Raw genomic sequence first — 25,544 nt, forward strand, 5'->3', positions numbered from 1 at the left:
TTTTTTTTTCTTATTTTCCAAACTAAGCAATTGAAGATGTAGAAATAGAAATAAAATATCACAAAGCCCAGCTGTCTATAGGACACATGTTTGTGTCAGTCATCACATTCGTGATCTATTGCAGTAATAATAAATCAAAAGAAGCACACTAGTTGTATAATTTATTACAGCAGTATATCAGCAGGGTGAGGCCTCCAGGAGCTGAGTTACAGACATGAACCTTGCATCATTGCTTTTATTTACTTCCTCTATTTAAGTTTGATATAAGCAGACAGAGTGGGAAGACCTAAGGTCAGAATTGAAAACTTCTTTTGCATAATTTTCTAAATGGCTTTCGACATTTAAACCAAGGCAATGCTATTACTTTCCTGTGACTTATTTTTCTATGGTAATTATTGATAATTAAGTTTTTCTTCCTTTCAGTCAATAAATTGATTGAGCTAGATAAAAATTAATTCATTCACTAAATCTGTCTCATCATAAAGCTGGGCCTATTTTGTAACACAGGAACATTTGCAGTCAAAACCCATTCTCCTGGGTATCTCTGTGGTTCAGTGGATTAAGTGTCTGCCTTCAGCTCAGGACATGATCCCAGGTCCTGGGGGCCAGCCTTACGTTGGTCTCCCTGCTCAGTGGGCCTCACTTGCTCTCTTTCTCTCTCTCTTTCTCTCTCAAATAAATAAATAAAATCTCTTTAAAAAATTACCTTTTCTGCATGGCCACATCCTATCTTCCCTCAGCCCCCTACCAATGCCACTATTTCCCCTTCTAGGAATTCAAAGGTTTAAAAAAAATTAACATATTTTGAATAACGTTGCTACATAATGTTTAAAGACTGCTTCACTACTTGTATTATATATTACAGATATCAATAATTCAGTAAAATATTTTGCAGTCAATAACATTTACACCCTTCCTACTAAAAGTATGGAAACTTCTTAGGAATATATAATCTCTGGCTCTGAACAAGACCTACTACTGCATTTTAACAACATCTCTATGCACATTAAAGATTGAGAAGCATTGGCTTGTTAAGTAACACATTCCACTAATCTTTGGTCTATATAGTATATCTTTGGGTCTAAGAACAAGAATGAAACATTGAAAACACACTAAAAAATGCTAATGCCTTCCTAAGACAAAACTGTTTGGGGAAATTGTAACAAAGATGCAAGGACAGTTTTGGAAAGATCATGGATTATAAAATGATGCACGGCAAATGGAAGAGTTCGGTTCTTTATTTCTCATGGATTTGGTTTGGTTACTATCTCAAGTTAGCTAATGTTCAGTGCCTGTACTACTTCACTGGCAAAATTGAAATAATAATGGTTGCTTGGTGATAATTATGTTAAATCAGACTAAAACAGGCACCCACTAAATGGCAGCTATTATACAAAAGCCTTTTATGGTTTTGAGCAGCTCAAATACAAAATAGTCTGTTATAAAAATCAGTAAAATTCTGGAAGGTCAGAATTAAGCCAGTGGCAATGTCCCTGATCAGGGAAATAATTTCCAGTCTTTAGTTACTTGAATACTGTTGTATAAGACATGCCTTATGCAACACATCATATCCTTTCAGCCACACTGGCTTAAAGATTCATGACCACTTTTTATTTTCTTTCTTTCCCTTCCCTTCTCTTTTCTTTCTTTTCTTTTCTTCTTTTCTTTTTCTTTTATAGTTCATGTTATGAAATACTCCATGTAAACTTAGTGCTCTCACTTCATGCCATGCCCAGAGCCTCTGACTATTCCTCAGGTGGTGGGAAATTAATGACCCATGGGTCATGTATGTTTTTCCTCCCCAGCCCATTCTCTTCATTACTACTTCCTGGGATTTATACCTATTAAAGAATCAGAATATAACTCCTCTCTCAGACTCTTTTTTTTTAAATCTGAACTGTGATAAATGTTTTCACTTTTTTTTTCTTTATCTGAATACAACATTTACTGTAATTCACCTCTAATTACTCTTTAAATTGACTCATTACCATATGGGGGAATTCAGTATTTAGAAGAAACAATAAAAATATCTACAAAGAAAAGGAAATAATTCTATCATCAAATTATAATTAGATACTATTACCCACCAAATTTTAGTCTGAGTTCTCTTTTCACTGTCCCCCTCTTCCATCTCAGTGATAGAGTGTCACGGGGTGTTAAATATATACTAGCAACACAATTTATCTCTCTTCCCAAGGTGATCAGAAGTTTAAAACAGAATTAAGAAGAGAAGGACTTTTCACACTACTGTATTAACTTTAAATTGATGTTGTTACTGTGTCCTACCTGGTATCACTGATAGTCTCACATTTGAGGAAAAATGAGCTAGGCACTTTGAAGACCAAGATTTGATGATTCCTATGCAAATTCACCCAGAAATTCTAATCAGGTAAAAGAGACCCAAACTGTAACTTAAAAACAAACAAACAAACAAATAAACATTCTCATTTAGTATGTATTTGATTGCATCTTGAGTAAACTCCTTTATGTTTATAGTAGCCTATAATAGTGAATCCAAATTCGGAGTTTGCATAAAAATCAACTGGGAACTTTATTTTTTGTTTTTCAACTGGGAACTTTAAAACTGAGATCCACATCTCATTCAGGAATTCTGATTTAAATTGTTCTTGGATAGGGCTTAGCCATCAGTATTACACAAAAGTTTCTCAAGTGATTCTAATACGCACTTGGTATTGAGATTGTTCTATGTCTTATAATAAATGATTGACAAATTAAGATGTATATGTTTGTTTGTTTTTTATCCCCCTGTCCAAGGCAGCATTATCCTGGGCATTTATTTTTCATTCAACTATTATGCCCTTTAATGTCCCTACCATTCAAGCCTCAGAGGTAGATAGCCTGGTCATTTGATTAGGCTTAGCTTTTCATGGTGACCAATAGAACCACATGAGGTGTTAGAACCAATTTCCCCACTATCTTCAGCTCCCAGTACTGAAAATAAACACCTGATACTTTATCCCTCAGTGTCTGGAACTATTATCTTATCAAAATAAACTAATGGTTATACAAGTTTGCAGCTGTGACATTAGTGATCACAGAATTCTGTTTGAATCCTGGTGGAACTATTAGCCTAAGATTCTGCAGAACTGCATGCTTTAAAAGTTTCTTCTTTATGTGAATAACTATTTAGTTTTAGCTCCCTCTAAGACATACCTTTAGTCAACATTATTTATGTTTTCCTTTCATTTTTCTTTATTATTTTTTGATCTCCAATAATTAGGCAATAACTGAGCTCATTTATCTTACTAACTTAATTTTAACATACTTAGTTTTAAATATTGGCTTGTCCTTTTAGCAATTTAACAACCTAATTGAAAATTATTAAATGCATCTTATATCTTGATGGCCAACCATATTTTTTGATGATTTATTTGCTAGTATGTTCTAGTAGAAATTATTTAGCATTTTGATTTTCATTAGTTTTTATATATTCTCAAAGCTCCTCATGTAAATAAAAGATCTCATTGCATAGCTTTGCAAATCTTAGGTCATGGAAAACATCTATTTTTCATGCTTATCATTTTGTTTCCTTCAATTAAATCAAAGTACTATATAACTTTAAAGGTTTCCCTTAATGTCTTGGCTGCCGGTAAGCTCAGAAATAAATGTATGTTTTTGTTACTTAGTTATACACATACTGTACCTGAACTTTTATATACACTAGTTTAAATCATTCTTTAAATAGTTGATATAATAATTAGTTAACTGGTTTTAATCAGTTTGCTTGCATTCTAAATATTTTCAAGAGACAAACAGAAAGAAAATTCAAAATACTGTTTCAAGCTTAAATAAATTGATGTGCGTTTTTGTGCATGTAATAACTAATAAGAAATGCATTAAAATTATCTAGAGAGAATACAAACATTTAACCAGAAATTCAGAGAAAAATTAATGTAACTTAATTCAGAATTTCCTGAATTTAAACATGAAACTCTTCCATTTCCTGATTTCCCCCTTACATACTAATTTATTTCACCAAAGAAAATAACCTAAAAACTTTTTTTGCATGCTGTTTTTGTCTTTGGTTTCTAAGCAAAATTAATCTGTAAAAACAATATGTTCATGTGTTTGTGCATGCACATGCAAGATAGCTTTCCTTAGCTCTCTGTTCTTTGTATCTTTGTATATGAATTTCTACAATGAGGCAAGTGGGACAGGTGGCTGATTTTGAAAATTCTGTCTGATGCCTAACAAATTGAAAGCTTCCAAGAAATACTAAATCAATTCATCAGTATCAGTATCACATTCTGAAGGGACACCAGTTATTTTCTGGGTGAATACACTAGTTGCCCTGGATATTGACCATTTATTCTTCTCCAGAACACATCTCTTTTCAGAGAGTTCAGCTTCAGTAACACTTTAATTTGCACGACTAACCAAGCTGAACCATCACTGAAATGTATGTGGATTTAAATCAAGGGGATTGTGTTCAAAATAAATACCATTAACCCTACTGCAATAACATTCTTATCTTACCAAATAGAAATACCGGTTGTACACACTTCAGAAAATTATCCTGCATGGCTGAGGCCCTCAAAATAGCTAATCTTTGATTTTTGGCTTTTTAAAAAGCTGTTTACTTTTTATTTTATTTACAAAAACATAATTTTAATTTATCTTTTAGTTTATTCATCCATTTGCTCACTGCTTCAGCAAATATTTAATGGATATAGCAATGCACCAGAATTTGGGCTCTTTGATTTTGGGAATACAAATATGAAAATAATTTCTTCAGATGTTAGCAATCCTACAGAAGAAGAAATGAGACAATTTATGATTTAATCTAACTGATATAATTCATGTTCAAGCAAATGTATATGTATGTAGTGAATGCAATTACAAAATTTTAAATTGGGATTATTTTTTAATTTCCATTATTCAAGGGAAGTTTTATAAGATTTAGCATTTGTTTACAATTGTCAGGTACCAAGTTGCATACAACACTTTAACTCTTCAAAATATCCCCTAGGAGGCAGAAACTATTAGTTCTTTTTACAAAAAAAAAAAAAAAAAAAAAAAACCTAAGGCATAGAAAGATTAATAAAATGTCCCAAATATATTAAACAATATGTCAAGGATCCAAGTTTTAGATCACTATCTACCTCCACTACCTAAACTTATTAATTTCTGTCGTATCATACAGTTTTGTGAAAGATGGTATGTTCTATTTTGCTGCTAAGACTATCTCCATGAATCAAATAATTAAGATGTGGCATCATCTTATTATGCATATTAACATCTAAAATTATGTATTGCAGGCTCATGTATTTGAGTTCTACAAAATCAGTAACAAAGTCACAAAAAGTGTTGAAAAAAAATGTAACCTAGCTAAAAATGTAGAAACTGTGACTCAAAAGAGTAAGTTACTTGCTGAAGATCAAATATCTCTTTAGAACCAGAGTCAGGAATTAAAACAATTTTATCTAACATCAATTTCAGGCTTCTTTTCACTCCTTTCTTGTCTGCTTACTCAGACAGTGGTATTTGGCAATGTCGTATCATCGTATAAACTTCATTGTATTCACTCTGATAACATGTATCCATCATGGTTACAGATGATAAAATGCAGACGGTATAATCCATCATCTATATTTCCACAACTTTTATATCTTGTGGGGAACCAGTGTTTCGATGTCTTTGACCTCTTATGCCATATCATGTATGTGTTACTAAATCTTATCCCATTTAAATCCACTGGCAATGCATAGACATTCTGTTGCTTTAGAGATATGTGGAACATGGCTATATCTTTAAAAACATTTTATAAAATGATAAACATAAGGCATTTCTTTTTTCTATTTTGAGTTTTTAAAAACCTAGATGCACACTTACTTTTGCTTCTGAGAAGATGCAGTAGATATAATTTTCTGATTCTTCTCATTAAGTACAACTAAAAATCCTAGTAATTGTATATAAAACAAATTTAAGAAGACTGAAAGGTGGACAGAAGAAGGCAGCCCAGCTAGGGAACTTGGAGCTGAGGAACAACATGGTGATGAGTTCCTCAGGTTTTATTGTTGCCTCGTAGATCCCAGACTTGGAACTGAATAAGCTGATAACTCAGAAATGCCAATATTCATAGACAAACAACAACAACAAAAGCCTGCTCTTTCTAGGCAAATGACTAGAAAAGATCCTAACTAGCAAGATGCTATTCTAGACAAATACCACACAAAGAACTTTGACTCACACATACACCAGCAAAGGCCAAAGTGGGGAACCTGGACTTATACCCATACCTGGCAGTAGTGGGGTGCCCTCCCCCTTACTGCTAGAGTGGTGTCCAAAGAAGCCTAGTAGATAACCAGGACTTTTAGCATAATCCAGGAATAATGAAGCTAATTCACAGTGGTGACACTAGAGACCAGCTGGGAAGCTATAACTCCCACCATCCCTGTCCAGAAGTAAAAAGGACCCACAATCATGCCTCAGGTGTCAATAGAGGCTGAGTGGGAAACCTAAGCTTCTACCTCCACCTGGCACTAACAAGGCAAGACCCCACTTTCCTCTGCCATCATGATATCAGGGAAAGTCAGCTAAAACTTTAGGAGGCTAAATAAGATGTGGAATTTCACACAATAAAACAACAATGTCCAGGTTCAATGGAGAATCACTCATCATACCAAAAACCAGGAAGATCTCAGGAGATCTAGTCTGGGTGACAGTGTATTAATATTTCTCTACTGTTTCCATTAACATACAATAAATCTCCCTATGGAATTAATACATATTTTATGTCATCAGTTTTAATGGATTCATAGAATTCTATAGTCTTATTCTTCCTTTTTTATCATATATCCATTTAGTCACTTACTATTCTTAAAATATTAGAAAGTTAATAGAAATCTATTAAATTCAGGTTATAATTTGAATAAGTATTCATGTCCAAGGACACTTAAAATATACAAAAGCCAATATTGATATAACAACCTGAATATTAAATTGTATTGCTTAAATTCAGAGAAGTGTCTGAATAATATAACACCTGAGTTTCCAGTAGCCATTTGGGATTCACTAGTCAAAGGACTTATTTGAAATATACTTGACTGCAATTCCTGTTAACAGGCACCAGGTACCCATCAGTTCTATATATTCAATCAGCAAATCTGTTGCAGTTTAAGTTCATAGAATGCTTCTGGTAACAAATAGCCATTCTATTTTTTGTCTATGGTCCACATACCTGTTCATAGTTGCAGAATCCCATGTGTTTGGGGCATTCTAGATAGAACAGAAAGATAAATTCCTGCCAGGAGACCTTTCTTCACATCTCATTTTAAAACAATTACGCACCTTAGTGGTTCTCAATGAAAACAGTTCCATCCCTTATGGGAGTTTTGGAAAATTCTGGTTGTGATTTCACTTGATTGTGGGATGGGAGTTGGGTAGACAGGTAGGAGACATTGACTAGGAAATTCAGTGGTTAGGGACGAGGAATCTAATTGTACCATGACATAGAGGGAAGTGCTGTGCAGTGAACTGAGCCTCAGTTAAGTTTTAAATATCATATAAGATTTTATACAAAGGTGAAAACCTATTTAAAATTATGTAAGTCTAGACTTTAACTCCATTTTACATTTATAAAAATTATTTTTACGGAGCTCTTTATCATATGCTTATTTTACAGGGAATGTAACTTCTACACAAAAGAGAAATGACTTCATTTTATTATGTTTAGATAATTATCAAAAATTTATTACAAATTTTAAAGATCAGCTGATGACTTCTTTATATATTATTCTCCCTTGATTTATACATATTGAACTATTTCCTATTTTATTATCAATTACTTTATATATGTCCTTTATGCTATAATGAAGGTATTAAGTTTAGAAAAGTTATCCATAAAGATAGCTAAAAGGCAAAATTTCATTTCAGAATAAAAATGGTAATGTTACAGACTTTTTTAATAAAAAAGGGACATTAAAAAATAAAAATAAATTAAAAAATAAAAAAGGGACATTGCCTCCAACAGATAGTTGGAAACTTTATTAATTAGCATTAGATACCACAGTCAGAAACATTATAAATTAATGTTGCACTTTTGGGTCTTGGTTTCCAAATCTACAGACTGTCCCAGTTAGTGATGGAAAAATTTTCACTTCACTAAAAATTTTAGTGACTGTTCATGCTGACATTGACTTTAAATCAAAAATCAAATTTCTAAAATTCAAATATTTTACATCTTTAAAAATAAAATCAAAATGCCCTTTTTTTGATGATAGGATATGGTTTTGACTTGGCTAAGTAATTCAAACTTATGTTGCCAGAAAATTCACTTTTCTAGGCATTAAATCCTATTCTGTAAGTTTCACATCCAGGCTTCTATAGCTTTCATAGTATCATTAAAATGATATTATCAAAAAGAGTAGATATCATAGACATAAATACAGGTAGAAAGAAAAAAAGAAAAAGAAAGAAAGAAAGAAAGAAAGAAGAAAGAAAGAAAAAAGAAAGAAAGAAAAAAGAAAGAAAGAAAAGAAAGGAAAGAAAAGAGAAAGAAAGAAAAGAAAGGAAAGAAAAGAGAAAGAAAGAAATGATAGATGTCTTGATCCATTTATGGAATAAAATAACTGATTCTATAGATAGAAAGGAAATAATTGGTGCTATAAGAAGGTAAAATATCTAATATCCATGTGATTGATATTACTTATAATTGATTATAATTGATTAGTATTGTTTTTATGAACTAATTTTCCAATTTTTACTCAAGACAGTTCATCATCAGAGTGTGTTTGTCAAGGAGGAAGATTTTCCCATATAATTTTCATTCTACAGATAAAACTTAGGACTTAGTATTTTTGTCTGGGAATATACTCTGGGAAACAAACAAACAAACAAACAAACAAACAACTTTGCACAAAGTTTCTAAAAAGAATGTCAAAAATAAGAAACATCAGCAATTGCAATTTCTAGGAACACGAACATCTCTTTTGGAAAGGTTTGTGCCACTCAGGTAGCTGATGTCTTCCAAGAAATGATTAACACTTACAGTGTAACTGCAGGGAGAAAGGCTATAATCACCCTGTCTTAGCCCCTGTCAATATTAGTTATTGTTTCAGCTACTGGAACAACAAAAATGACAGATACAGAACAGAAATAAAAATGAAACAGAATGAAATTATTGTCTGGTTCTTTTTCCTTTTCCTTTTCTTTTCTTTTTTTTTTTTTTTTTTCTTTTTCATGGGGGTGTGGGTGGGTGGGTGGCGTTTAGTAACTGGATCAGCCAGGAAGATTAAACTATATATTGTTAAGCAGAGAATGCTTTTCTCAATAAATATGTAGGTAGAATCACCACACAAGTTAATATGTTAATGTTAGAAAAACCTAAGAAATCATTATATTTTTATCAGTACAAGTCATATTTAAACCATGTATACTTTTATTTTATTGTGACCTCACCCTAAGGTATGATAGATTATTAAAACATAACTCTGAGTTTGACAGGAGAAATTAAACATATGGATGGATTTGTTAAGCTAAATATTAGTAGATAACTCAATTAGAAAAGGTAAAATATATATTTAAAAATATCTTCTTTTTCTAATATCTATTTTTTAAAAGACTTGATTTATTTATTCATGAGAGAAACAGAGAGAGAGGCAGAGACTTAGGCAGATGGAGAAGCAGACTCCATGCAGGGAGCCCTACCTGGGACTCCATCCCAGGACCTGGAATCATGACCTGACCCAAAAGTAGACACTCAATCACTGGGCCTACGCAGGTGCCCCTCATTTTCTGATATCTTTTTTGATCTTTGAAAGAATTTGTTTCCCTGATCAATTGATTTGTAATGGATTACATAATTTTCCCTTGACAAACTAAGTGATTTATAAGTCATAAAGTAGTATTTCTCAAATTTCAACACATAAACCCATGGGACACCATCTTAAAAAAAAAACAATTTTCTTATCAGAACACCACTCTATGCTGCTTCTCCCATTTATAATGTGCATGAACATATTAAAAGCTTTAAGATATAAAGCAGTAAATAAGCCTATTAGACTTTGTTTAAACCACAGATTCAAAAATGTGCATGGCCACAGTTTAATTCCTATGGCTATTCAAGAGAAGACAAATCCCTCAAACACAATTGGGGAGAACCATGGCATTGCACTGAGTTTGTGGGCTCATACTGTTCAGATTTATAAGAATATCTCCAAATTTTATCAATTATCTATGCATTGCGTTGCTTCCTTCTCATTAGAAAAGATAAACTCTCAAACATTTCAAACTGTAATATCAAGTTTCTTACCAATCTGTCAGCTCCTCTGGGGATATTTGATATCTCTCTCTCTCTCTTTTTTTCTCCTGCATTTCTTCTCTACTATTCTCTGTTTCACCCAAAATTAAAACAACACAAAACCTACACACAACTATCTAAAGGAAATATTCTTTTCTGAATTTATTATTTTTTTGGGCACTTGTTAATTTTGCTTTGTCTCTGCCTTTCTTGACTTTATAACTTGAACAATGTTTTGTCTCTTTTTATATTTCATGGTCAGCATCTTAAGTCTTTCCTAGAATCTTTAAACCTTCACAACCTTACTTTCTACTCCCTAAACATCATTCTTTTTAATCCTATGGTTCTCCCCTTCACACACTTCTGCAGCATCTTTTACAATGTATGTCAAAATATAATAAATAAAATTCATTATGTTTGTTTGCCGACCTGTTTGAAAAAAACTATATACAAATTCAAAGGAAATATATGAATTACATTAGTATGGTTACCAAGGGGAACAAAATAGAAGTGAGGAATGAATAGGAAACACACACACACACACACACACACACACACACACACGAACCTGACACAGACCAATCAACAGAAAATTAGAATGAACTCAACTAGCTTATACAGATAAGGAGCACTTAGCTTCTGTGAGAATCTAAGAAGAAATCTGCTCTAAAAGGTATCCTTTAATTTCTAGGTCTCAATTCAACTGCACAGGCACATTTCAAATTAAGAATTGATACTGATCACACTTTTTTGCATATAAGTTAGTTAAAAAGATAAAAGTGGGAAAAGCAGAAGTCCTAAGAGGATGGGATATCAGAAAAATTGTTCTGCCTTTTTAACAATTATCATGTAACAGAAGCATTTTTAGTTTTCTAAGACTTCTATAGCATTATCCTATATAGCACTAGAATCTTTTTTTTTTTTCAGAATGAGTACCATTTCTTTTCTTCCAAGGGAAATATTCTGTTACTAAATCTTTAAACTTTTTTTTTTAATCTTTAAACTTAAGCCAGATTGCATCTTTAACCTTTCCTAAAGATAATAGGAGATGACCTAGCTCCTCACTTATACTGTTAGTCTCATAGTTCTATGGCCCTCTTAGTAATAGATTATAAAAACTGATAATTATCCAAGAAAATAGGCAATTGAAAGTATAATAGGTATCCAGAAATTTAAGTCAGTTTAAAAAATGTTATATAGGGACAAATAATTCATATTCTCTTTACAAAATAGTTATTAAAACATAAGGCACAGTGGATAATATAGAATCGAGTGGTAATTCTATGGCATTGACCATAGACACTATAGCATAGCAACCACAGAATTCTGATAATTGGCAAAACACTGAGGTAACTTTGTACCTATACATATACCTTTATCCAATGAACGTGATAAAATAATAGAACATAAAGACTGAAGGTAAAGAAAAGTGAGTCTTAGGTATTATTTCAATGTTTTCTTTGCATTTCAAACTATAATAGTCAGGACATCACAGAGGGTCATCTAACCAAGCAAATTTCTTAGACTATGTCCTATTAAAATAAATAAAAGCATAAAGAACCCCCCTCCTTTTTTTGGTAAAAGTTAACTCTATTCCTAAATCCACATGACACCTATAGAAAGGTCAGATCCTAACTGCATCATTAATTGCACAGAAACTTGCACCATATGTTTTGTATGGAAAAGTATTGTACAAAGTAAATTAATTCTGTCAAACTGGTAATGTTTATCTTGAAAATGACAATTCTCACTAAATTTTTGAAGCACTGTCAGAAAGAGAAAAGAAAGATGTTTATTTTAAGTTTATTTCAGAACCCTATTGAGACCTAAAAACAAAATACATAAATAAATTTTGCCTCAAAAAAGAAAAAAAATGCTTAAAACTAAAATAACATCTCATTAAGAATGCCAGGTGAAATAAAAAATGAAAATGTTCAAGGTGTGTTCAAACAATCACCTGGCAGAGGTGTTGAGGTGGCAGCATTCATTATTAGATATAAAAGCAAATAACAGCTAAAATCAACACAAATAATGTTCTTTAATTTTGTGAATTTAAAGATGTAGAGACTCCTGTCCTCAAATCTAGTGAAGCAGAAAAAATTAGATTCATTCAAACATGGCTAATAATACCAAAATAAATTTTTGACATTTCGATTATAATACTTAATATTTTGAGGTCACATATTATATTCAGAACAGAATTACAATTATTAATTTATTTCCAAACTTTTCTTATGGTGTAGACCTTAAATTCATACATGGATGGTTCTTTTATAAATGAGGCCTTTAGGAACAATGTCATGAGTTAAGTGTTAGTATCCAGATTTGCCTTGGAACTCACTGGTCTGTTATACAGCCAGAAGAAGAAGAAGAGGAAGAAGAGGAAGAAGAAAGAAGAAAAGAAAGAAGAAGAAGAAGAAGAAGAAGAAGAAGAAGAAGAAGAAGAAGAAAGAAGAAAGAAGAAGAAGAAGAAGAAGAAGAAGAAGAAGAAGAAGAAGAAGAAGAAGAAGAAGAAGAAGGAGGAGGAGGAGGAGGAGGAGGAGGAGGAGGAGGAGGAGGAAGGGGAGGGGGAGGAGAAGGAGAAAGAAGAAGGAAAAGGAAAAGGAGAAGAGGAGGGGGAGAAGGAGGAGGAAGAAAAATCCACCCACTCATAAAGATCAGCCTTCTTTCACTTATTACATTAAAAGAAAACATTGTTCAATTCATCTTCAAGGATGGAATCTGTGACACAGACCTGAAAAATCATTATCTTGAAAAATAATCATTCTGTCTTTATGGAGGGATTATGGGGAAGTGCTCTTTTTTGGAGCTTTTATGGCTTTGGGGAGAAAATAGAGGAAGGGACAATTTTGTAAACAACCTCTTAAGCATTTTTGCATTGGCCTGAAGTTTTGAGGGTTTTTTTTTTTTTTGAGGTTCTTTATTATTATAATTTTTAGGAAACTACGATTAATAATGAAAAATTCTGAGTCATCTAAATTTGGCTCCACCTAATTTGTATTAAAACAGAAAGAGAGATGGCCAAGTAGGTACCTTCCCTACCTCCAAAGTAGCTCCCACTCCACCACATTTAGTGAGCAGCCTCAGCTGGTTGAGCACACTCCACACAACTAGATGATGCAATTCATCTACTGCTGAATCCAGCGGTTAGCATTGGCCAGGACCAGCACCCCTTCAAAGCAGCTCCCACTTGTGAGGTCTTGCAGGTGGACTGGTTCCACCTCCAAACGGCTCTCACCCCAAGGTGTGGGGTGCAGAAGACAAACCCACCCAAAAGTATGCCCATAGCAGTCTCATTCCTGGAAACCTTCTACATAAGACCACTACTTTTAAGCCTAAGAGATATAGTTGATCCACCCAATATACAGAAAAGACAGAGAGTCAGGCAAAAATGAAGAGAGAGAGAGAAACATGTTCCAAATTAAAGAAAAAGAAGAAACAGGATAAAACAAAACAAAACAAAACAAAAAACCAAAAACTAAAAAACGCAGTAAGCAATCTATCTGATAAAAAGTTCAAAGTAATAAAGATACTCACAGAACATAGAAGAAGAATGGATAAATAGGATGAGAAATTTAACAGAGAGATTGATAATATGTTTTTAGATATAAGAGCTGAAGAATAGAATAGCAGAATTAAAAAAATTGTCTAGAAGAAATCGTCAGCAGATTAGATGATGCAGAAAAACAGATCAGCATTCGGGAAAACAGGGTAAGTGAAATCATCCAGGCTGAACAGCAAAAAAATAATAAAATAAAATAAAATAAAATAAAATAAAATAAAATAAAATAAAATAAAATAAAATAAAATAAATAAAAATAAAAATAATTAAAACGTGAGGATAATTTAAGGAATCTCTGTAACAACATTAAGTGCATTATAGAGGTCTCAGGAGAAGAAAAGAGAAAGTGGCAGAAAACATATATGAAAAAATAATAGCTAAACTTCCCTAATGTGAGGAAGGAAACACACTATTAGGTTCAGGAATCAAAGAGAGATCCCAACAAAATGAGCCCAAAGAGGTCTACACTAAGATATATTATTATTAAAATGTCAATGGTTTAAAATAGAGAATCTTAAAAGCAGGAATACAAAAGCAGCTAGTTACATACAAAGGACCTCTCATAAGACTATCAGCTAATTTTACAGCAGAAAATTTACACACTAGAAGACAGTGGCCCAATATATTCAAAGTGATGAAAGAAAAATATTACAACCTAAAATACTTTACTGGAAATATTTTATGTCAGAATTGATGGAGAGATTAAGAGTTTCTCAGACAAAATTAAAGACATTGGTCGCAACCAAATTGGCCTTACAAAAAATGTCAAAGAGAGGGAATGCCTGGGTTGCTCAGTGGTTGAGCATCTGCCTTCAGCCCAGGGCATGCTGGAGTTCCAGGATTGAGTCCCACATCAGGCTCCCTTCATGGAGTCTACCTCTCCCTCTGCCTGTCTCTGCCTTTCTCTCTGTGTGTCTCTCATGAATAAATAAATAACATATTTTAAAAAAGTCAAATAGATTACTTCAAATAGAAAAGAAATGGCCATAACTAGAAGTAAGAAAATTATAAAAGAAAACAAATCTCTTAGTAAAAGTAAAGGTAGTAGATTAAGCACTTATAAAGCTAGTATGAAGGATAAATGACAAAGGGAATAAAATTAATCATATCAACAATTAAAGAATATACAAAATTTAAAAATATAAAGTATGATCTCAAAAGTATAAAACATGGTTGATTAGTAAAGTTTTAGTGCTCTTATAGGATATATGAACTTAGGTGACCATCAACTAAAAGTAGAATGATCTAGTTCAATATATAAGAACTCCACTGTAACCAGAAGTGAAGAAACTATCTAATTGCACAAAAAATAAAGAGAAAGAAATCCAAACATGACACTAAATAAAGCCATCAATCATCATGGAAGCGAACAAGAGAAGAAGAAAAGATCAGAGAAGAACTACAAAAAACAGCCTAAAAAATTTAACAAAATGGCACTATAAATAGCTATCAGTAATTACTTTAAATATAAATGTACTAAATGCTCCAATCAAAATAAATAGAATGGGTAGCATTGGTGGTATTTTGAGCATAGCTGCCATCAAAAGACATAGCTGAATGAATTACAAAAGAAAAGTTTCCTGTCTATGTTGTCTACAAGACAGTCACTTCAGACTTACAGATATACAGACTGAAAATAAGGGGATAGAAAGAGATATCCCATGCAAATAGAAGCAAAAATTAATCTGAGGTAGTAATACTTATATCAAACAAAATAAACTTTATTTTTTTTAATTTTTTTTTATTTTTTATTTTTTATTTTTTTTAGTTTATTCATGATAGTCACAGAGAGAGAGAGAGAGGCAGAGACACAGGCAGAGGGAGAAGCAGGCTCCATGTACCGGGAGCCCGACGTGGGATTCGATCCCGGGTCTCCAGGATCGCGCCCTGGGCCAAAGGCAGGCGCCAAACCGCTGCGCCACCCAGGGATCCCCAAAATAAACTTTAAAACAGACCATACATAACTAGAGACAAGGGCATGACATAATAATAAAGGGATCAATCCAATAAGAGAATATACTAATTGTAAATATCTATGCACCCAACATCAGAGTACCCAAAAAGATAGAGCAAATACTAACAGACATAAAAGGAGAAATTAACAGTAATACAATCATAGTAGGAGACTTTATACCCCAGATACATCAATGAATAGATCATCTAGACAGATAATAAATAAGGAAACATTGCCCTTATATTACACATTATTTTAGATTAGATAGACTTTATATATATATATATATAACATTCCATATAAAAACTGGTCTATATATTGTTTTCAAGTGCATGGGAAACACTCTCTAGGATAGATCACACATTAGGCCACAAAACAAGTTTCAATAAGTTTAAGAAGAAGTATTTTTCCCTACCACAACAAGATGAAACTAGGAATCAGTTACAAGAGGTAAACTGGAAAAAAAAATCACAAAAATGTAGAGATTAAACAACATACGCTACTAAACAAGAGAGTGAATGAAAAAAAAAATCAAAGGGGAAATAAAAAATACATGGGGACAAATGAAAATAGACACAAAATAATCTAAAATCTATGGAACCCAGGAAGAGAAGTTCTAAGAAGGAAGTTTAGTGATATAATCTTACTTATAAAAAAAAGAAAAATCTCAAATAAACAATCTAACCTCACACTATAGGAACCAGAAAAGAAAGAACAAACATAGCCCGAAGATAGTAAAAGGAAGGGAATAATCAAAAGTAAAAAAATAATAATAATAATAATAATAGGAAGATAATAAATAAATAAATAAATAAATAAATAAATAATAGGAAGAAGAAGAATAACAGAGTAAAAATAAATGAAATAAAGACCAAAACATAGAAAAGATCAATAAAAATAAAATAAAGTTCTTTAAAAGGATAAACAAAATTGATAAATTTTAGCCAAATTCATCAAGAAAAAAGAGGATACAAATACATAAAGTCTGAAATCAAAGAGTAAGTTACAACTGACAACATAGAAATACAAAGGATTCTAAGAGACTACTACGAACTATTGTATGCAAACAAATTGCACAACCTAGAAGAAAATGATAATTTCCTATAAATATACAATCTTCCAAGACTGAATCAGCAAAAATAAAAATGTGAACAGTATGGTTACTAGCAATGACATTGAATCAGTAGTCAAAAAACTCCCAAAAAACAATTTTACTTAAGCATATGAAGAATAAATAATACCCATTCTTCTTAAATTATTCCAAAAAGCTAAAGAAAAGGGATGCTTCCAAATTTATTCTACAAGGCCAGCATTACCCTGTTACAAAAACTAGTCAAAGGCACTGCAAAAAAAAAAAAAAAAATATATATATATATATATATATATATATATATATATATATATATATTAATATATATATATAGGCAAATATCCTTCATAAACATACATGCAAAGATTCTCAACAAAATATTCAACTCAATTAAAAATTAGAAGAGGAATTGAATAGGCATTTTTCTGAAGAACATACGGAAGGCCAACACATACGTGGAAAGATGCTCAATATCACTAAACATTAGGGAGCTACAAATCAAAACCACAATGACACAGTAGCTTATACCTGACAGAATGACTAGTATCAAAACAAAACAAAACAACCAAGAAATAACAAGTGTTGGCAAGGATGTGGAGAAATGGGAATGGTCAAGTGTTATGGTAAGAATATAAACTGGTACAGTCACTATGGAAAACAGTACGGAGGCTCCTCAGAAAATTAAAAATAGTAATACCATATAATTCAGTAATGTCACTTCTGGGTATTTATCCAAAAAACAAAAACTCTAATTGGAAAAGATAAACACACCCATACATTCATTGCAGCATTATTTACAATAGCCAAGATATACAAGCAACCTAAGTGCCCATCAAGAGATAAATGGGTAAAGAACATAAAATATATATATTGCAATATTAATTTAGCCATAAAAAAGAATGAACTCTTGCCTTTTGTGAAAACATGGATGGACTTAGAGGGTATTATGCTACATGAAATAAGTCAGAGAAAGTTATATACTGTATAATCTCATTTATATGTGGAATCAAAAATATAAAACAAACTGACAAAACAAAAACAGACTTATAGACACAGAAGAAAACTGGTAGTTGCCAAAGGTAAAGGAGTTGGGGGGATGGGCAAAACAGATGAAGGGGATTAGGAGGTACAAACTTCCAGCTATAAAAAAAAAATAAGTCACAGGGATTAAAAGCAAGCATAAGGAATACTGTCAATAACGTAATAATTTTACATGGTGACAGATGGTAGCTAGACTAATTGTCTGATCATTTTGTTATGTCTATAAATATTGAATTGCAATGTTGTACACCTGAAATGACTGTAATATTTTATGTCAACTACAATTAAAAAAAAAACAAAAGACACAAATGAAAATAGTTTTTTGTCAAGATTTGGTTGTATTTATAGTCAAAGATTAACACATTTTCTCTATCCTAGGTCTTTAGGTAATACAGAACAATTTCTGTGGAACTCCATGAGCTTTTATTAAATAAAAAGATCCTTATTGGTTAGAATGGACTCTACAGAATTCCATTTTTTTAAAGACAGAATGAAACAAAAGCTACTAGAGATTATATAACCCTGAAATCTTTGTTGTATTATATATTCCTATTGTTTCTATAATCCAACTAGCCAGATGCATATTTATTAAAAGCCAGATGAGTGGGACACAGGGACTTTACAAAACTTGGTAATGTTCACTTAACCAGTTAATACCAAAAGTAAGGCTTAAATTCAAAATGCCATTAAAAGTATAATTTTAATGGGTTAACTAAACTTCCAATTTTGTATTCTATTATTTATTTGGAAACTTAATTCTTAAATGTTTGTACCTAAATTTAATAATATCAGTTTCAAATCTGAATAATAAGCAAACATTCAATTCTACTTTTTCTAGTTGCACAATTTTAGATGCACCTACACAATGGGAATGTTAAAATTTGAAAGTGAAGGGGATACTGAGAGCAAAGATAAAATCCTTACAAAATATGCACCATGAAGAGGTGTTGCATTATGTCTAAACCTTCAAAATATTTATTCAGCAGTTTTAGACAAAAAACTGTGATAAATGTCCTTGCAATGATGGTGGGGTAGCATGTTGATCTTCCCCTTTTAAAACAGCTTTGATGACTTTACTTCCAAGTGATTAGCTTGTTTTGTCATAATAGAGAGAAATTACAAGCAGTATATTTAAAAAGAATACACAAATTCTAGGTAGTTTTTAGAGTACAGTTTTAAATGGGACAATGTGTCACTTAGATTTAGATGCTTTCCTTCTCCATCAGTTTCACTAACTTTTTTTTAATGTGTATCAAAATGAGTGATGTGAACTGAAAAGCTATGGATTCGATTTTGAAAAGGGGCAAATCTACTTGTTTCATTAAGTAAATCAGTAGTACCTTAGATTTTACTAGGCCTATTTTCATATTCAGTAATAAAATATTCACCTGTGCAAAGGATATATAACATTAAAGAAATAGGAAGAAACAGGAAAAATAAATTTATTACTAGCTGCAAAGCATGCAGAGGTGGCCATACTTATACATCTAGCTACATCCATTTTTCTAACTAAAAATGCTCCCAAGTATAGCATGATGGTTGAAAGCACTGGCTCTTGATTGAATAATACCACAGAGCCCTTCTCTGCCATATATGTGGCTTAGGTGTTATTGAACAGCTACTAAGCTTCTCTGTGACTTATTTTCTTCATCAGTTAAGTGGGAATAATTATAATAATGCCTACCACATAGGAATACTATGAAAATAAAATGAAATATGAAAAGCTCAGCACAGTATCTAGAGCACTGTTAGCATTCACTACCTGTTAGCTAGTACGGTGATTAATAGGTTGATATAACTCTCAGAAGCCTTAAAAAGTGAAAATAAATGATAGTGTATTTTAATTAATAAACAGTCTCTAGGTCAAATTTTGTAAAAACATTAGAGGATTTTAAAAATTCATTGCTTATTTTATTAGCAAAAATATACATTATCATATTGTTCACTGTAGCCAGCCAGAAAGTATCCTGGTTTAGACAGGGATGCAAAATGGAAAGTTGATATCTTAACTAGGCATATAGTTTTTGAAATGTCAAAAGAAATCTTTTAAGTTAAATTAGAGATCTGATGACTGAACCACTTAAATTACCATACATTAGAATATACTGTGGAGGTAAAAACAAAGTAGGTATATAAAAAAGTAATTGAAGTGAATAAAGCAGTGCTATAAGGCACTGTGGAAGCATTTTTTCATACCAGGATCCAGTAGAAAATAGTACCACATCCAGGGCAATAATTTTCCTGACTGATTTTTTACAAGTATTATCCAGTAGTTTCATTTAGAGTTTCTTTGCTATATCCTGGGCATATACTTTTGTACTGGATCCTCATAATAACCCTGAAAATTAGGTAGAGAATCTGTATATTGGAAAACTATAATTTATGAAGATTAAATGCTTTACTACAGGTTACATGGCCTCTATGTTTATTTTACTATTTTTTAACTGATGATGGCTAATTTTCATCCAATAGCTATTATTTTATTTTGTTAAGAAATTATTTAATTTATTTAACCAAAAAAAAAAAAAGTATCCATTTCTCCCACTCACACCACCTTTGCAACCATCAATCTGTTCTCTGTATCTATGAGATTGTTTTACTTGTTTTCTATGATTCCACATATAAGAGAGGTCATAAGGTATTTGTCTTTTTCTGAGTTATTTTACTTAGCAGAATGCCCTCGAGGTCCATCCACATTGTCTCAAATGGCAAAATAGCATTCTTTTTTTATGGTTGAATAATATTGCATTGAATAAATATATCATATTTTCTTTATTCATTTAGCTATCGATGGACACTTGTGTTGCTTCTACATCTTGCCTGTTGTATATAATGCTGCAATTAACATAGGAGTGGATATATCTTTTTAAATTTATATATCTGTTTTCTTGGTTTAAATACTCAGAAGTGGAATTGCTGCATTATATGGTATATTTGTTTTTAATTTTTTGAGGAACCTCCATTCTGTTTTCCATAGTGACTATACCGATTTATATTTTCACCATCAGAGTACAAAAGTATTCCCTTTTCCTTCATCCTTGCCAACACTTATTTCTTGTCCTTTTGATAATAGCCATTTTAACTGGTACGAGGTGATAGCTCCTTGTGGTTTTGATTTGCATTTCACCAATGAATAACATTGAGCATCTTTTCATGTGTCTGTTGGCCATCTGTATATCCTTTTTGGGGAAATGTCTATTCCATTCATCTGCCTTTTAGAATCATATTGATTTGTTCTATTGAGTTGTATGAGTTCTTTATATATTTTGGTTATTACCTCACATGGCTTTGAATCGGAAAAGATAGACCAAGAATTTGATCACAGTTATTGCCTTTAACACAAACTGTATTCATCAGGTCATAGTTAATTATTATTCCCATGTGCCTTAAGCACTCAACTGTCCTATAATCAGTACTACTTAAAGTTGTCACTCCACAATAAGATGAGGGACCTGTACTAGAATGTAAATCAATGCATTTCTTCACTCATCAAGAAACTCTCTCACTATCTCTCTATGTCTCTCTCTCTCACACACAGAAACGTCCATATCTCTATACACACATATATACACACATACAAACATATATGTATATTTACAATTAGTTTCCCAGGGATAATTATATCTATAATATATATACATATATATCGTATACAGGTATATATCTATATGTATAAATATATTTATAGGCATATATTCAATTGAATTAAACAGTATGCTTGATGGTGTAGATAAGGCATTAACAAACTATGCCCTGCTAGTTGATTGCCTTTATCCGTAAATCAAGTTTTACTGAAATACCGGTAGTACCCATTCATTTACATATTCCCTATGTCTGCTTTTAGTGTTGCAGTTGTGATAGAAACAATATGGCCCATAAAGCTTCAAATATTTACTATGTGGCACTTCAGGAAATTCAGTGGAGGAACAAAGAGCCACAGGATCATTTTGCCCTTGAGGCACGCGCTGGGCTGGGAATACAAGGGTCAAGATTTCTCCAGTTTGTGTTCCCACCCAGATCTTAATTGCCTGAGCTCTGAACTTTCCCAGTTGCTAAGAACTGCTGTTCTCATAGAATAAATGTACTATTCTACAGACCCCAAATACCTGCCATAAAGGTTCTACAGAGGCAGCATTAAACTGTTCCATTAACATTTTATTTGGAACCCAGAGAAAAGAGAATACATATGACCTTCACAGAATTCCCATTTTTTTTACTTCAAAGATTTTAGGTTGTTTTGAGGACCCAAGCATAGACAGAGGATTATTTTCTTCTTTTCCAATGTTCTTTTATCCCAGGGAAGCAAATCAATTTGATTTCACATTTAAAAATATATAACTAACAAGGCTTATGCAAATCACTCTGACAATTCCAGTTCAATTAATAATTAAGAAAAACTTGGTTATTATTTCTCCAGAATAAAGTTTGTAAGAGTTAGACAGTCTCAATGGGAACAAAGGAGTAAATTTTTCAAAATATCATCCACTTTTCTTTTTCACTTTATATTCAATTGGATTGGTTCAAACAATTACAAATTGAGAAATCTCTTGATAGACATATTTCAGGGAAGTACAAAGCATATTTTTTTCAAATGTATTATTGTTTAAATCTAGAAGAAAGAAAATCTGTTAACTTACATGTCTCTGAGATCCATCATATTCACACCTTTCAATTTTTCCTAGGCTGCCATCTGAGAAATACAGCTTCTCTGCACGGTGGTCAATGGTGAGACCATTTGGAGTGAGTATGTCTGTACTGACTACCACTTGAGCATTTTTCCCAGTCAGGGTAGATCTCATGATACTTGGATGCTGTTCATTCCAGTTGGTCCAAAACATTAAACTAATTGAAATGAAAATTGTGATAATAAATTAAAATTTTAATTAACAATAGAAACAGCAGAAATGTGGTGAGGTTAAGCTGTTTAAAAGGAAGCAAAATTGTCTCATATTCTAAAACCCTTAAGTAAGCCTAGCTATTAAGTGGAGATACATATATCATATATACATGTATATTTTTCTGAGCTTCTTAGATAAAACCTGAAAACTATTTCTGAAAAATAATTATCTTGTACATTCCCTCAAATAATTAAGTTGAGTCAGTTTGATATATAATGACAATTTATTTTAATCATGGACAGTTATCTTAAATTTTCTGTGAATTGCAAATATATTCTAACTTATTAATGTCATGTTTTAGCAGATTGAGTATATTTGTTTTAGACATCATTCTTAACCTAACTATATTTCTTTTGGTAAATATAAAAAAAATATCCTTCTCCTTACTGGTTTGCTTTTTAAATTCTGCATTCTCCTTTATATATGTTTTAGAGAAATACAATTAATAAACTTTATATTTCTTTAATTTCTTTTTTTTCTCTTCTCTGTCAGTATAATTTTTTATAAATGACAATGTTGCTTTTGGAATTCCAGATATTACTCTCACCTCCCTAAAAGTATTATCTATTACTCACAGATTTTATAGAATGTTTTAAATCAGTGGTCTATCAACCTAATTTGAGGAAGCCTTTACAAGTCACTTGAAGACTAGAGAGTCTGTAGAGTTTCAGTTTCTAGTCCCTATATTTATGGAAGCAGCTCTTCTTAGGTAAAAGAAGAGAAAGAAGAAAAAAAGAAGAAGAGAAAGAAGAGCTTATAAATAAACTCCCTAAGAGTTTATTTGAAGACTAGTTGTTGCTCAGAATGGCAAAAAGAACGGAAGGAAGGAAGGAAGGAAGGAAGGAAGGAAGGAAGGAAGGAAGGAAGGAAGGAAGGAAGGGGGAAGGGACAGAGAGGCTATCAGGAAAGCTGTTTTACTTATTTGAAAAAATATGCTAAATATATTTTGACAAAGAAAAAGTATTTGAAATAATATTTCATATGTACAGCAAGATTGCATATATCATTCCTATGTATGATCATTTAAAGGTCATATAGAATTACAACTGAAAAAAGTTTTCAATATGGGGTTTTTGAGTATTATGCAAACACCAATTACTAAATAATACTTAAGTCACAACAAAATCTTTCTACTTGTTAATTTAAAATGTAACCTCTACCAACTGAGAAAAGCTGGGTCAACTATGCTCTTTGTTAAAATGTTTCATAGCCTTTCCATCTATCCTGCGGAATATAAAAGCATTCGAAATGAACCTGTGTCAAAAATATTTTGTCCAATGACTGGGTAAATTTGCAAAAACAAATGGCATTTCACTTTCTTAAGTTACATAGTAGCTTTATCCACATACTGTGGCTTTTAAAAGAAAACATTTTGGTATGTTTAATTCCAATTTACAGTGCATATAGTGCATACAGTGCATATAGTGATATGCAAGATGGAAGTGTAATGTTAGCTTATGTAGGAATATTATAGGATAAACCAGTTAAACTAATCATATATAATATAAATTATCAGTGATTGCCCTCATGCTTATGTCAAAATTGTCTAGAAATTCCTTTGATTAGCTGCAGAATATTTATTATTGTCCTAAGATTCTCCTGGTGAACCATCGAGATCAGTGCAGTTGATTTAACAAGAAGCTGTATTGTGATACATCAGTGGTGTGAGCCGAACCAGCTCTGCCTAGGCATCTGAAGTCCTGTGTCCATCTGAACTAAGTCACCAAAACTGTGTGAGGAACTTTCTCTCAAGCTTCAGTCTTCATTTATAATATGAAGGTATTTGATTGAATTAAATTTAATCTCATTTCTAGCTCTGGAAGAGTATCCAGATGTAGTTATTCACACACTGATGAATTTGTGCAATCCTCCTTTCAAGTGGTCAGGGTCAGTGTTTATCAGTAATTGTTTTTGTTTATTCTTCATTTTTTCTTTACCACATCTAAAAAGAGCTCTTCATTTCTACTTACTGAAAGCCAGAGTTACCTGACTGTTATTTGATTAATTTAAGAACAAAAGGACTTTCCAGTAGTTAACAAATTTCTTACTATATGGAAGTAGAACTTCATAAATATCCTTGTTCTATATAACACAACTTTGTTCTTTTTTTCATACAATTGCTTCCTTATGGCATACACTTCAAACATGAATTTCTTCTAATTTGTTTTGGTTTTTGTTCTCTCTATATCATGGCCTGAGCATTTCTTCTTGTCATGAAATCTTGATAAGTATTATTATAAATGCCTGCACAATATATCATCAAACACATGTGAACAACTTAGACGACTGTCAAGTCTTTTGATAATAGAGCTGGACACAAAGATTTATTGTTGTTTTCTCTATATTTTCTCTATATTTCAATTGGACAGACTCGTTAAAATCATTTAATTAGATTATAGAAATATCTTTTAGTTTTCAATACATGTTAATAGTCTTTTTTCAGATTTATCATTTCAATCAGCTATGCATTAATGTCTTCTTCAAATACCTTTTCCAACACAGTATTGTTTCTATTTTCCCTTTCATCATTTACATTTGCTTTTGCTGCAATTCTCACAGAGTTGATACCTAGCATTTCATAAGTCTGAATTCTAACTATTCACATTAACGATGCTCTTATTAAAGAATTAGCTTCATGAATTGGGAAAGGAGAACTTCAAAGAAAAATTATATTTTAAAAGTTAATTCATTTTAAAATTAACATAATTTTGATAATCTTTGACATATGAAGAAATAAC

At 31.9% G+C, this 25,544-nt stretch overlaps 1 protein-coding gene across 1 annotated transcript in view; it reads right to left on the reverse strand.

Annotated features, from left to right (window-relative positions):
- LOC129495604 (low-density lipoprotein receptor-related protein 1B) overlaps window positions 1-25,544 on the reverse strand; it is a 1,831,349-nt gene that overhangs the window by 302,138 nt on the left and 1,503,667 nt on the right. The window contains exon 43 of the mRNA XM_055303278.1: window positions 22,546-22,750. Within this exon, the coding sequence (XP_055159253.1) occupies window positions 22,546-22,750 (205 nt within the window). The remainder of the gene's footprint in view (window positions 1-22,545; window positions 22,751-25,544) is intronic.

Source organism: Nyctereutes procyonoides, unplaced genomic scaffold (assembly GCF_905146905.1).
Source record: "Nyctereutes procyonoides isolate TBG_1078 unplaced genomic scaffold, NYPRO_anot_genome, whole genome shotgun sequence".
In the NCBI taxonomy this organism is placed as follows: domain Eukaryota; kingdom Metazoa; phylum Chordata; class Mammalia; order Carnivora; family Canidae; genus Nyctereutes; species Nyctereutes procyonoides.